The sequence below is a fragment of the Staurois parvus genome, unplaced genomic scaffold, assembly GCF_062004578.1.
Source record: "Staurois parvus isolate SC_StPar_1 unplaced genomic scaffold, SC_StPar_1.0 ptg000001l, whole genome shotgun sequence".
NCBI classification, from domain to species: domain Eukaryota; kingdom Metazoa; phylum Chordata; class Amphibia; order Anura; family Ranidae; genus Staurois; species Staurois parvus.
In genome coordinates, this window is record NW_028317797.1 from 6,081,417 (window position 1) to 6,096,197 (window position 14,781).

General features: G+C 38.7%; 1 protein-coding gene across 2 annotated transcripts in view; it reads right to left on the reverse strand.

Annotated features, from left to right (window-relative positions):
* Positions 1–14,781, reverse strand: part of APLF (aprataxin and PNKP like factor) — a 314,793-nt gene that overhangs the window by 19,268 nt on the left and 280,744 nt on the right. The window contains exons 10-11 of one of the 2 annotated variants that reach the window (XM_089688261.1): positions 14,633–14,665; positions 8,369–8,767 (exon numbers count right to left, since the gene is read on the reverse strand). In XM_089688261.1, coding sequence (XP_089544387.1) covers positions 8,559–8,767; positions 14,633–14,665 — 242 coding nt within the window. In that variant the 3' untranslated portion in view covers positions 8,369–8,558. Of the gene's footprint in view, positions 1–8,368; positions 8,768–14,632; positions 14,666–14,781 lie in introns of those variants that run through there. The other variant, XM_089688811.1, reaches the window with a different exon arrangement.

The window sequence follows — 14,781 nt, forward strand, 5'->3', positions numbered from 1 at the left end:
TTGCCATGGTGTAATTGCACATAACATGTAAACATTCACAGTGCAGGGAGGAAAAAAGTATGTGAGGCCCTAGCTTAATGACTTCTCCCAGAGCTAATTGGAGCCAGGAGTGAGCTAACCTTGACTCCAATCAGTGTGATGATATTGGATGTGTTGCTGACAGCTGTCCTGCCCTTAAAAAACACACACCTCTTTTAGGTTTACTGGTTTCAAGAAGCACTGTCTGATGTGAACCATGCCTCGCAGAAAAGAGCTCTCAGAAGTTCATTTTTTAAAATTAAAATAATAAACACATTATACTTATCTTTCTGGGGTCCCTCGTGGGCATTTTCAGCTCCCTCCTCTCTTCCGATTGCCCCCGTAGCAAGCAGTATGCTATAGGGGGGCACTCATGCGGACTCAAATGAATACAGGTATGTAAGCGCTCCACCTTCTGACATCCCAGCTTCGCCCGGTGATCAGACTTACAGGCTGCCGAAGCCTCAAGTAACATGAATCATAAAAGGAAACGTCGGCAATTGGAATGGCATCCAACAATGGTTATGCTTTATTGCAAAAACATGTATAACTGTTGTAAAATAGCCAACATATTTCGGCCACCAGGCCTTAGTCTGATGGCCAAAATGCATTGGAAGTTTTACAGCTGTTATACATTTTTGTGAAATAAAGGATAACCATTGATGGATGCCATTTCAAGTGCCGACTTCTCCACTTGTGACTCATGTGGACTTACTCCCGAGCCAGGCTGTGTGTGTTCATTGACACACTCAGAGTGGCCAATGGTTCCTGCTGCTGCATCTGTGTCCTGTGAACACAGGAAGAGAGGAGAGCAGGGCTGCTGGCCAGGACAATGCTAGATAGAGAGTGGTGACAGGTAAGTGTTTGGGGGAGGCACAGTCATTGAAAGGTTTTTACCTTAACCACTTGTCGTCCGCCCTATAGCAAAAATATTGCTACAGGGTGGCACGGGTATATAAACGTGATTTTGCAGTTCCGGGTAGGGGACGTGCACCGCCATTCGTGGCCTCGGCTGTCAATCACCGGGTCCCGGTCGGTGATCACTCACCGGCACCCGGCGATCGCCGAGTAATGCTGACAGGGGGAGAGAACTGTATTTTTTAACATTTTTTTTACTGCACGTTTAATAGCAAAAAGTCAAAAATATTGTTTTTTTTTTCTCAAAATTGTCAGTCTATTTTTTTCATAGCTCAAAAAATAAAAGCTGCACAGGCAATTAAATACCACCACAAGAAAGCTCTAATTGTGGGAAAAAAGGACATGAATTTAGTTTGGGTGCAGTGTTGCATGACAGCACAATTGTCAGTTAAAATGGCCTGGTCAGGAATGGGGGTAAATCCTCTGGAGGGCAAGTGTTAATGCAGAAAATGCATTAAAGTAAACAATCTTTGCCTTTAGAACCACTTTAAATCCTGCTGCTGAAGCATCTTATATTAACTTTCCCTTTACTCTCCACCACTTCAGTTGCCTTGGGAGTGAGGACAGCAAAGCCTCTTTGGACCTTAAAAAGGGCTAAAGATTCTATCCCTGACATCTGTGATAGCACTGGTACCTGAGCGCCCATTACCAAGTAGCAGTGCTGTAAAGTGGGGGAGGGGAGTGTCAAATTATCTCCCATACCTGAAAGTATAGGGTATTCTTTTTGCTCCCGGTGGCAAACTGAGCTTTAAAGGAGCAAATAAAAGATGAATATATGCACGAGGAAGCCAGGCATACAAATTATCCTGAAGCATATGTTCACGTTAACAAGAGGGCAATAACTTTTTCACACAGTGCGATTTGGCATAGAAAACTGCTGGTTTCAGACTATACAGTCCTTCTAATCTGACAACATGTGTTACTTGTATTGCCAGAATCAAGCAGTTACCAGGAACTATGGCCAGTAAATAAGCTTTAATATAATGGGGCAAACTTTTTCAGTACTGTTTATTAGAAACCCCAGTAACAAGTAAAAAGTACTGAAAATCCACTGGTGTTATAAACACGTTTAAGAATAAAATCAAAGGTTACCATTTAAAAGTCTTCAGGGACAACTTTGTTTTATTAAGTAACTAACATTTCGTACTACTAAAAAAACACACAGCATGACTCTCTCTAACAGACACGTCTTTTTTTATTTTTACTTTGCAGTTAGGAAAATTAAATATCATATTCCATTTACTGCAGTGAGTCACAGACTATTCTTTGTACAGGAATATGTGGCTCATGAAATTCATTCCTAAACCAAATGGGAAACACACCGGACAACCAATGTCATTCTTGTGACAGAATACAGATAAAAGTGACATTTCATTACTAAACACTATTAATGACAAACCAATGAAAAAAAATTAACACCCAAAGACCTGAATTCTGCTGAGAAAAAAAAATCTTGCAGAATTTCCACTATAGTATGATTTGAAAGGCACACTCAATTCAAGTTTTAAATTAAAGCCCAACTCTAGACACAAATTATTTTGTTATGTGTAAAACTAGGAAAGGCAATGGCTGCTGTCAGCTTCTATTTCTTACTGCATGCTTATTGTCCAGATTTTCAGAAATAAATTCAACAAGGTGACAGAAAAAAACAGTTTTTTTGTACTTATCATAAAATCCTTTTCTTGGGGTTCATCAAGGGACACAGGAACAGTAGAATGCTGGAACCTCAGATTATACTGCTGTCTTTAGAAGGAAATGGACACTGGCAAACATAAAAGGCTGTTGGCAAGCAAAGTATTACCCCGCTCACTCTCACGGTGCTTCAATTTTCAAAACTCAGTATTAGGAACAGATCAAATAGGGGCGGGACTCACATCCCTTGATGAACTCCAGGGAAAAAAATATGCTACAGTGAGTACAAATATTCTGCTTTCCTAAGCGCTCATCAGGGAACACTGGAACAGAAGTTCCAAACAAGTCAACTGAGGGGAAGAGCAACACAACAACACTAACAGACCAAGCAAAAACAACAGTGAAAACAAAACACTGGGAAATTTATTTTTATTTTATTTCAGGTACTTATATAGCGCTGTCAATTTACGTAGCGCTTACACACACACACACACATACATACATATATATATATATATATATATATATATATATATAACATTCACATCAGTCCCTAACCTTCAAGGGGTGTACAATCTAAGGTCCCTAATTTACATTCATACATACACATACTAGGGCCAATTTAGACAGGATCCAATTAACCTACCAGCATGTCTTTGGAGTGTGGGAGGAAACCGGAGCACCCGGAGGAAACCCACGCAAGCACAGGGAGAAAATGCAAACTCCATGCAGGAGGCAACATGGTCGGGAATCGAACCCATGACCCATTTACAGCAAGGGAGACGTGTTAACCACTAAGCCACTGTGCCGCCTGGAGATGCCTACAGCTTAAAGAACTGCCTGGAGGATATTACATATACTGTAAAGTTTGTGCCTGAAGATTCCTGAACATCAACCCGGTTAAACTTAAAGAACATAATCAGAAGACCAGGTGGTGGCCTTGCAAATCTGGGAAATAGATGCTTGATGCCTATAAGCCTAGGAAGCACTTATGATGTTGTAGAGTGAGCCCTTACTGGAAAAGGTGGAATTATGTACTTAAAGCAGACGTTCCCTCTCTCAATCAGCATTACCTATTTTTAATCCTTATGCTGCTAGCATTAGTAAATAGGAACATTTTGATGGTGGTAGTAGTAGGGGGGAAGAGGGGGATAAAAGTAAGTTATCAACAAAATAAAGCATAGAGGCATGGATGGATGGGTGAGTTTTCTTTGAATTTTTAAAATGAATATAACAGCATTTTTTTGTTTGTGGTGCTCAGATCCAATGAAGTTCCACTTGGTAGGCTTGAACAATGACCTGCCTGAGCCACCAGCAAATGATGAAATGGTAGGTAGGGCATCCCTTGTGAAGACCTTCCAAAAGACAAAGAATGAGGCAGTTAGTCTGAGGGAAGATGTAAGGGAGAGATAGCCATAAACAGCTCTATAAACATCCAAGCAAAAGAGGGATATCCCCTCAGGAAGAATCCAAACAAGACATAGAGATGTAAGAACAATGTCCTGGTTAAGGGAAAGGGAAGAGACTGCCCTAGAAAGAAAAGAAGTTCTGGGCATGAAAAAAAAACTCGCCCTTGTGAAGAATCAAAAAGGATTTTTACAAAATAGTGCAGCTAAGTCAGACACTTAACTAGCGGAGGTTATGACACTTTATGAAACAGAGTAGATAGATTGTTAAAAAGGAGGTCTTAAGATCTCACAGAAAGTGTTAATTTTAATGTCAAATTTCACTTTAGTTTTAATCATGGTCTTTTGGCTAAAACACCATTTTAGTTTTAGTTAAATTTTAGTCATCTTATTTGTTTTAATTTTAGTTGACTAAAATCTCCAGTACATTTTAGTTGAGTAAAATGCAATGGGTTTAGTTAAATTGTAATGCATTATTTAAGAATCTCTCTAGAATTTTAAAACGCATTAAATACTCCTTAAGTAAAAATCAAATAACATGTTATTAAGGTTTGAGCATGCACTACAGACACAGATTTAGCCATTGTGATATATAACATCTTTATAAATAAAACAAAGTTTCAAAAAACAAACACAAACAGAAGTGCAACTCTGAAATATATATATAAAAAAAAATCTGTAAACTCTGTTGGCTGTACTGCTATTGCATATACAGTATTATCTGAATGTATTACTAACATTAAATATTATTAAAAGCCTTTTTCCTAATTGTTTTTTTTTCCAGCAGCTTAGTAGACACTCCCCTTTTATTCTTATGTGGTAGTGCAGTGGTAATTTTGATGCCAATTTAGTTTAAGTCATAGTCTTTTGACTAAAATGCCATTTTACTTTTAGTTGTATTTTATTCATTTGACTTGTTTATTTTAGTTGTATTTTGGTCAAACAAAATAGTGTTAATTTAGTCGGCGGTAGTATTTTTGTTGATGAAATTAAGACTGTTCACAGAGTCACTAAAAGCTGTATAGGTGGGTATGTGAGCTACATCTAAGGCCTTGATGAGGGACTGCAAAACAGGTCTTTGGAACAAAAATGAGACAGCTGAATTTTGTCCTTTAACGGCACTCAAGGCCAATGCTGATGCAGTCCAGACTGTAGAAAGCTCAGGAACTGTCCAATGGAGGATTTCCTGGAATAGAATTCTCTTGTCTTGCATCAGGCACAGCAAGTTTTCCATATGCTTTGGTAGACCATTCATTATATGGACTTCCAAGCTTTCAGGATGGTATAGATGAGTCAGAAAGACCCCTATTTTTTAGAACCTGGGTAAACTTTGAGTAACTTTGAGGTGGCAGCAAGGGCAAACCAAGAAAAATCCATGATGGGAAGAGGTAGTGTGGGTAGTGCATGGAATGACAGGAGAAAATGTGCCATGATTATATGGGGACAAGCTCTAGGCTTACTACAGGCATAGGCCTGGAAAGCATTCTACCGATAACAAGCACAGTGATTGCATAGTACTGGAGAGTGTGACATGGAAAACCCAATGAACTTGTGACATTCATGGCAATATTAGCCCCTACCATGGGCATACTCCCTAGGGAGTCTTCAGGGATCAGGAAAGCATTCTGCATCTAAAAAACTATACTAGGTGTCTGGGGAATCTGGATAATACATGCAAATGTTATAAGCCACATTGGAACTTTATGGTTTATTTGACCAATTTTTGCATAACAGACACTTTAGTACACCTGCTTGTTTCAGTGCTCATGCTGTGAAACTTACATATGTAGGATCAGATTACAAACAAAGTAGCCTACAAGTAAGGTTATTTATAATTAAGGTATAATCATATATGAGATTAACTATCATAACGAGTGACAAAGTCTAAGGAGCCAATACTTGCTTTTATATTTATTTTAGATGTTTATTATAATAATGTACTTTAATTCAATCTGTGCACTTTAAATCACCTTTAATCATATACCTCTTAACTATTAAAATACATAAAGTGCACAGATTGAATTAAAATAGGAGTTCTGACTTACCATAACAGCTACTATTTTGAGTACATTAAGGCTACAGGTTTAAAGGAGATACAGATACAATAATGAGAAACAGGCTGTTCCATACTGACACCTTTGGGACTGAAGGAAATGAATGAAAGAGTAAGCCTGTCTAAATTAAGGTATAGATGAGAGATTAAATCAAACCATTTGGAGAAATCTCCTTTGGATGCAACGGAGCAGGACACAGAAAATGCAGAGCAATGTTCTCGATCAAGTGAATGGAAGAATCCACCCTGGACAAGAAAAAAAAAAAAAAAAGAGGCCTTGGGCTTCAAGACAATCTTGTCTCTGTGTAGCACAAAAGAGTGTTCTGTACAGGTTAAGGCTGCTAATTCAAACTAATGGCAACAAGGAAGTCAAGCTTGAGAGTAAGAGTTGACAGAGGAAAATTCCTGGTACGTTCAAAAGGAGGATTCTGAAGAACCAACAGGACCAAATCAGAGATCCCATGTGTTGCTAGGGATTTACAGGGAGAATAATGTCAGTGACAACTTGTATGAATGGCTTTACTTAGGAGCAAGAGGCAAGTGGTCTTTAAAAAAGAACTGCTAGACCTGAGTTTTGACCCTTTTTGGTTTTCAAGACCAAGCGTTGATCAAGATCAGACTGGAGAAAAGATAGGATTTTTCCCATGGAACACTTTCTAGGATGGAATTTCCTTACCTCAAAGCATTAAAAATATGTTTTCCAGGTGTGAAGGTAGACTATTTGAGAAGTTGATTTCCTAACTTAAATTGTAGGGATAACAGAATCAGACAGGCACCTACCACCCCACTGACCTTCAGCTCCCAGACCAGCAGGAACGCAGCTTTAGCTGCTAGGCCATCAAAACCAGTGACCAAAAAGCAGGGTGGTAAACTGGTCCTTGGGACAGAAGATCTGGATAAACTGGGAGGGGCCACTGAGTGTCTACCAGGAGTCCGCAAATGTCCTAGTACCATGTCTTCCTGGGCCAGTTTGGTTCAATAAAAAATACTGGAATGCCCTCCATCTCAATCATGTGGAGCAGGTGAGGAAGGAGTTTCAGAAGAAAGGTGTAGATTATAAGGAACTAATTCCAGAGCTTCCACTGTGAAGATTAGAAAATCCTTGGACCAGGAAACAAACCTGCTCTAGGTGTAGTGGAACTTGGAATCCAGAAGATTCATATCCGGCATCCTCCAACTGAGAAAGAGATCTTGAAACACCTTGGATCAAAGAGACCATTCTCCAGAGTTCAGACAGCAGTAGTAAGCACAAGTAAGAATGGGGGGGGAAGAGAGGCTGGAGCGGAAGTCAATCAGGTGTGCTGCATGCAGATGTGTTGAAAAAAACATGCTGCTAGAAGAAGAGAGCAGAGGAATTACTTTATCGTTCATCTGCTGCTCTTTCACTGTCTAGTCAACAGGCTCCAATCTATTTCTAATTCTATATGAACTCATCAGCTTTTTTGACAGATCCCTTTTTAAAATGAAAGTGAAAACAAGATAATATCTGTTTGATTGTTAATGGACTTGGCACTGTATGCTCATGAAATATGACACAGGTTTACTTTAAGAACAGAAACAGTCACTATCAATGGCTCCTACAGTTCTGGCATCCCCACCCCATCTCACGCTCATTCAGTTACATTTATTCCGCTAGTGACTATGATAAGCGAGAGACAATTATTAGTGTCGTAGACCTGTTCCACTTCCTTGCTGTATCCTCTCTCATCCTTTGTATGAAAATCATTACACACTGAACAGAGTGGGAAGAAGAGAACATTGCTGCCTTCTCTCCTCCTGGGTAATCACTTGCACCGATCAGTTCTTTTCACATAGCTGATAGGCAGAACACAAGCAGCACAGGGGTAGAGCAGATCAATGAGAATTTAAAGTTCACCTGTCATGAGACAAATATGGATCCAGCCACTGCTCACCTATTTCTCAAAGTGCTGGCTGTCACAGATTTGAGACAGGCATGCAAGCAAATTAACATCTATACTTTTTTCTAGTTTGATAAAGCTAAAGCAACAACATGATACCCAGGAAGTAGAATTTTCAAAACGAGAGGAAAGCAGTGTCAGTGTAAGACCGTTTACATTAATTCTGTCTTTACACAGGAACCAGCAGAGGTTAATTATGGCACTGCGAAATGCAGTGGAGATGAAAAAAAGGAAGCTTCTAAAAGAAGGATGTGAAGGAAATGATGAGTGTTAAAAGAGATGAACCCTACAGAATTAGGTATAGCAGGATGGAAAAGTGAAAGACTAGAGATAGATATGACCTGAGGTGCGAAATGATAATTTATCATATAGCTGCAACTCTTGCACTGTACTGCTACAACATAAAACAAAAAAAACAGAAGTGGATTTGCAATTATTTTTATTGATTCAATTGCTTTATGATTATTTACTGTAGCATAGCAAATATTAGTACAAACAATCATATGTTATATAAGCTGAAAAGAAGCAAAAATAGTACATTTCTACATTATAGTAAATTTCTTAAACTTATCTGTACATTTACAAACATTAAAAGGGAATAAAAACTGGAAATCAGTGTCTTCCTTTGACAAATCGCTTTGCTTCATTTAACAGCCGTTTCACATCTTCGCTGTCTTTTTCCTCAGAGTCTGGCATCCAGTCTGAATCCTCATCAGTGAAGTCCTCTTCCTCCTCCTCCTCATTATCAATGAAGCTGTCTTCTAGGTCATATTCATTGGGTTCCCCATCATTATCACTGTCATCATTCAAATTCTTTTTGGCTAGGGAAAGAAAAATAAACCCAGCTAACACATATCATAGTTCAAAGTAATAGAGACAATCAGAGATAAAAAAAAACAGCAGGATACTGTTTACAAGAAATTGCTGAAATAATTTACTGAATTCAAGTCTTTGAAATGGAATAGTAGCTAACACGGAATTCTTGATCTAAGAAACTGAAATTTGTTGGCGCTTATTTACTAAAACTGGAGAGTGCAAAATCTGGTGCAGCTCTGCATAGAAACGAATCAGCATCCAGATTGTATTGACAAGTCTTAATTGAACAAGCAGAAGTTAGAAGTTGATTGGCTACCATACTCAGGTGAACCAGATTCTGAGAGCACCAGTTTTAGTAAGCCTCCTATGTTTTGCAATCTGACAGCACAGGAGTGGCTACACAAAGGTACTATTTTGTTTTGATTCCTGTTGGACTGTATGACTCGAGTGAGTTGTACACTGATATTTCAGTACCTTATGCATGCATTTCCTTAAACCATCATGCATACGTTAATGCATTGTGGTGCCATTAATTATCAATGGTACCTCAATACACTAAAAAAGTGGCAGTACACCACAATGAGCGTTGTGGTGTGCTGTGCTGGTAAAAATGATGCAGGTGTGTTTTCTGGTTCATTGTCAGCCCATTAAACGGGCAGCCCTGACACAAAGGGGAGATTTACTAGAATTGGAGAGTGCACAACCTGGCGCAACTCTGCATTGAAACCAATCAGCTTCCAGGTTTTACTGTCAAAACGTAACTGAACAAGCTGAAGTTAGAAGCTAAAAAGATGAAGGAGAGGGCTGCACACCACAACAGAATACTGTATGATGTTTCTTTATTGAAAAAATGACAGATAATACAGCACAGGATTCCAAGGACGTTAATGCGTTCCGCACAACTTCATGCTTATTCTTTGGTTATGAATAAGCACTGAATTTTGTGAAATGTGTTACCGTTCTTAGAATCCTGTGCTGTATTATCTGTCATTTTTGGAATAAAGAAACATTGTACAGTATCCTGTTGTGGTGTGCGGCCATCTACTTCATATTTTTGATCTATCACAGTGGTGAGCACTTGTCAGAAGAGATCATGTCGGAATTGGCCTTCCTGCTCACCTGGAGCAGTGTTCCTTTCCATGTCTGCATCCTGATGTTAGAAGCTGAGTGGCAACCATGCAGAGCTGCACCATATTCTGAGTGCTCCAGTTTTAGTAAATCTTACCCAAATTGTTTTACCGCATTGACCAGAAAACTGTAGACCGGGCCTTACCAATTTTGAGGTCTAAATTATTCTGATGTTGGCCATGCACTTACCTATTTTGGAATACTTCACCAAAATGTCAAAAAGTCACCAAATGATTGAAACAGGGATGAAAAACAACAAAAAAATCCTTTTGATTGCTACTGTGGTGCTTTTAACTTATTTATGTTAACATTTAGATTGAAATCGGGAAACACTAAAATCGGGGGGAATGTTGTTGGAAATCTTTCAAAATGCAAAAAAAGCTTTCCTAAGCAGCTTCTCCTCCTGCACACAATTCAAGTATCACATGCAATTATCAGGCAGCGTAAAAGTTTACATTAAAACAATTACTGATTTTCTGTTCAAAATTATCAATCATTATATTTCAATGCAAAGAAGAACAACAAACATTTAATGTGTAAAGATCATCAGATCAGTTAAAATCAAAGTCCCAATCACCCACATTTTAGTTGAGAGATGTAATTATTTATGGCTTAATTAGCTGAATGACCTTAGCCATTCAGGGCAACTTTAGTTTCAATGCTTCTCTATCTCATTTGAGTGCACATTAATTGAGATTGCATTTATAATTCTTGTATTTTAGTAAACTGAACTTGGCTCTTATGAAGAATTAATGTTGCTGGTTTTAACGAATAGGAGCTTGAATTATCTATTCTTACAAATAATGACAAATTCTTTGCTTTTTCTGGCGGTTATATTTGTAAGAACTCTGTTTAAAGTAGATTCAAACTTAACACTAAAACCAACCATAGATGGAGGGAATTTCTTCACAGTCAGTGTTGATGGGGGAATCCATCCCACAGAACTATTGTGACCAGTGGAGCTAATAGCCGCTAGCAATAATCACTTGTAAAATCCGACAGACTGATTGCACATATAATATGGGGAGAAGTGTCCCTGTACGGTCTGTCAGATTTGAAAACAGCGCAGCTGTGTGGGACTCCGCCCACACGGCCGCATCATTCATTCATAGACTTCCCGCCTTAATGGCTGTGGGCTTGTAGTTTTCAATGAACTTGCTGTGGTAGTTCATTGAAGCTTCCTGTCAGTATATCTGCTTGACCGTACATCCCCTACAACAAGCAGATATTCTGAGAGGTCTGCAGGAGACCTGCATGGCATCAGCAATCTACTGATCGCTAGTGCAATGCTTTCCAGGCTCCTTTGGACAAAATAATAAAGGCACTTTTTTTACCTTCAAAACAATGTGCATTTATTATTTTTGTCCAAAAGGTGAACTATCCTGTGGACATGCTAAAAGTATTCAAGTATTTATATACTCCTAAAATAAAATAAAATTAAACTGCGCTATAGGGCTAAAAATAAAGAAAATGCAAATAAATACCAGTAGCTCACACATATATAGGATATACTATATCAATATTCACTTATAAGAAAAATGAGCTGCACTTAATTTGATCATCAACATGCAATAGAATGCTGACATCATCAATAATGACATATCCAAAGATAAATAGTGAACAAATTATAAATGTGGCAATATGATGTCACTAAAAAATCATACAAGATAGTGTTAATCAAAAAGTATAACGTTCGTGCGAAAGAAAAATTAAATCTTGCAGCTGTGACTATCCGTGTTTAGATATATCTTCATGTGTAATCCACTACGTGTCCACTCCCCCTTACTACACATAAAGGCATACCAGAACTATTGTGACCCTCAGAGTATGAGAAGTCAAAATGCGCCAGATGTAAACGCCACTCTTTGGTTGCTACAAGGATATGGAATCCGCGAATCCTTAAGCCCAGGTTTCATTCAGCAGACCTCTCTCATAGGAGTAAAAAAAAAAGAAAGAGCACCAGGCTCCAATAGTGTAAAATACTCAGTAAAAAGTTTATTGAATTGGTGAAAAGCACTTACACAGACAAGTAGTAGCTTTCTCTTAAACAAACGTCATTTTCCAGAATTCCATCAGCGGTGGTGTGCATGTGTGGTGACATCAAGACTTCGCCCTACGTGTTTTGTCAGAGCAGATGTCATTAGGGGCATGGAAGCGCAGCGAGTCACCACATCTTATATACTCCATGTTTGGTAAGGGCGGAGAAGAACCCAGGTAGCCAACCCAAAACAAAAAAATGGTATCCAGCAGAGAATATTGCACGCAATGCCATATCATGGTAAAAATAAAATATGACACAATATAAGAGGTAATGTAATCCTTCCAAATACCCACTATAGGTGAATGGGGAACACTGTACACCCAGCCCAACCGGAGTATAAATGAGATGAAGATATTAAAGGGCCCCAGTCTGCATTGCTCCACAAACCACACACACTGGGGTGTGGTTTGTGGAACAATGCTGGCTAAGGCTGTTTAATATTTTCATCTCATCTATACTTCAGTTGGGCTGGGTGTGTGGCGTTCCCAATTCACATACAAGCTGTCACTTTTGGATGAGTGAGATTTGTGTTCGGGTGTGGTTTGTGAGGCAGCACTGGAGCAGTGCTTACAAATATACAGTATATAAAAATTCATAAAACAATATTTGACTCCTGTGTTCATCCCAAAAAATCAGCCACTCACCACATATATATCCAAGGGATTTCATAAAGTACCTCAAACATCTACATAGAAATTGTAAATAAAATTGCTAAGCACTGACAGTCACAGCTGCAAGATTTTTCTTTTTGCGAATACATGGACTTTATACTCTTTGATTGACATTGATCTTGTGACACCATATTGGCACATTTATCATTTATTTATCTTTGGAGATGTCATTATGGATGATGTCAGCATTCTTTTGCATGCTCATATGATTAAATTAAGTACAGCACATTTTTACCTATAAATTTACATATTCCTAACATGCAGTAAATAATCTTCAAAATAAGAATTCACGGACTTCCGTTTCAACAGGCATTGCTGACAATTCGCTCTCAAAGCTAACCGTAAAAAAAATTGCTCTGTGCTTACAATATAAATTAAACCCTTTCACTGCCTGGTCCTGTACTCCACTTTTAATCTCAGGTGGCTAAATAATTTTTTTAGTTTTTCACTTACAGCTTTCAGAGTTTGAAAAAGCCCCCCAAAGCCATACATTTTCTTAAAGCACAGATGGTGTTACTGATTTTGTGAGTCCTGGTATATTTACAAAAATGTTTATCAAAACAACATACTAAAATTATTACTGGCATACATGAACACAACATAACTTAAAAAATTTCACAGCTGTGGACTGTGGGATAAAATTATGCTGATAGGCATTTTATTGTAGTGCAGTGCAATACAATGTGTGGCAATGCTCTGCCATGCATAGAGATCAATGAATGTCATTTTAAAAAGTTTAATAAAGGAAAAAAAAATCAACCAAAACACTGCAGTGCATAAGCACATCAGCATGCATGGATTATGTGCACCTGCTATTCTGAATGGACCCTTAGTGTGTTGGTGCACAGCTGCTAAATCATTGCTTGGAAAAGGAAGCCGAGCTGCTGAGTCGCTGCTAGGAAGCGGGGTGGGGGTTGGCGGGGTGTGAGCTCAGATGCTGGTTCATTGCAGAAAGGGGAAGCTGAGCTTCTGAGTTGGGAGGGAGAACTGTGAAACTGAAAGGACTTCAGAGTTTCTGCTGTGAACTGTGAGGATGAATTTCTCCATGATGCCAGTAACTAAAGAGCTCAGTAAGGGCTTGTTTAAAGCTTATTTACCATGTTTTCAAAATATACCGTATGTATAATTGTATGTCCATAACCTTGAAACAGGTTCATTTTAACGTAAAAAAAAATTAAAATACAATTACTGAAAGATCACAGGTCCCACCCCTGCTTGAGAATCCTGCTCAAAGGTTGGACAGATAGCTAAAGTTCAAAGTGAAACTCCTGGCATATATGAAATATCAATCAAACTACTCATATCATTTACTGTTTTAAATGCTGCTACTATAATTTGATTTGTTAAATGTATTTGCACTGTATATCAAAGAGGTTCTAGACTTTCTAAATAACTATATGATTGTAGAGAATAAGAGACTTTGTTTAGACTGGCTTCACACCTTTGCATTATGGTGAAATCCATTGCTGCTACACGCTATATATAGTGCACTGTCATCAGGGGTGGACTGACAACTCATGGGGCCCCCGGGCAATAGGGGATCATGGGGCCCCTGTGTCCTTGCCCAAACTCAAAAACGTCTATGAAAAAGGTACCAGGGGCATCTCATGGGGCCCCCTACTGACCCCAGGCCCTTGGGCAGTGCCCGAGTTTCCAAATGGTCAGTCCACCCCTGACTGCCATTCATATTTAATGGCAACCCAACATATATAGAGTACAAACGACATATGACATACCAGAACACACAAAGGCGCATACTCTGAGTTAGAGTGGGCTGTATTGTGAAAAAATAGTGAAGGTGCATTTTTTGACCATTGAGGCATGGCAAGAGCCCTTTAAAGTATATGAGCTGCCTTAACACAAAGTGTGTCAATGCACAAAAATGCTGGGTTAACAAGCGAGCATTAAGACAGTCATATGTATGAAGAGGATGTTAATCTGAGGTTCTTCTTCAGTTAATAAAGAACAGCAGCATGCTTGTAACAATGAATAACATTTAGAATAGTAAATCATACAGATATAAAACATACCTTTCTTTGTAGTTCTTTTTCTTAGCCGCCTGCCTAAATAAAAAAAATAGCAATGTTTAGGGACATTTTTATGATGAGCAGTTCCCATAACCAATATTTCAGGTCTGCTATTTGAGGAAGAACTTTCTCTGACGACTCAAATTTTAATT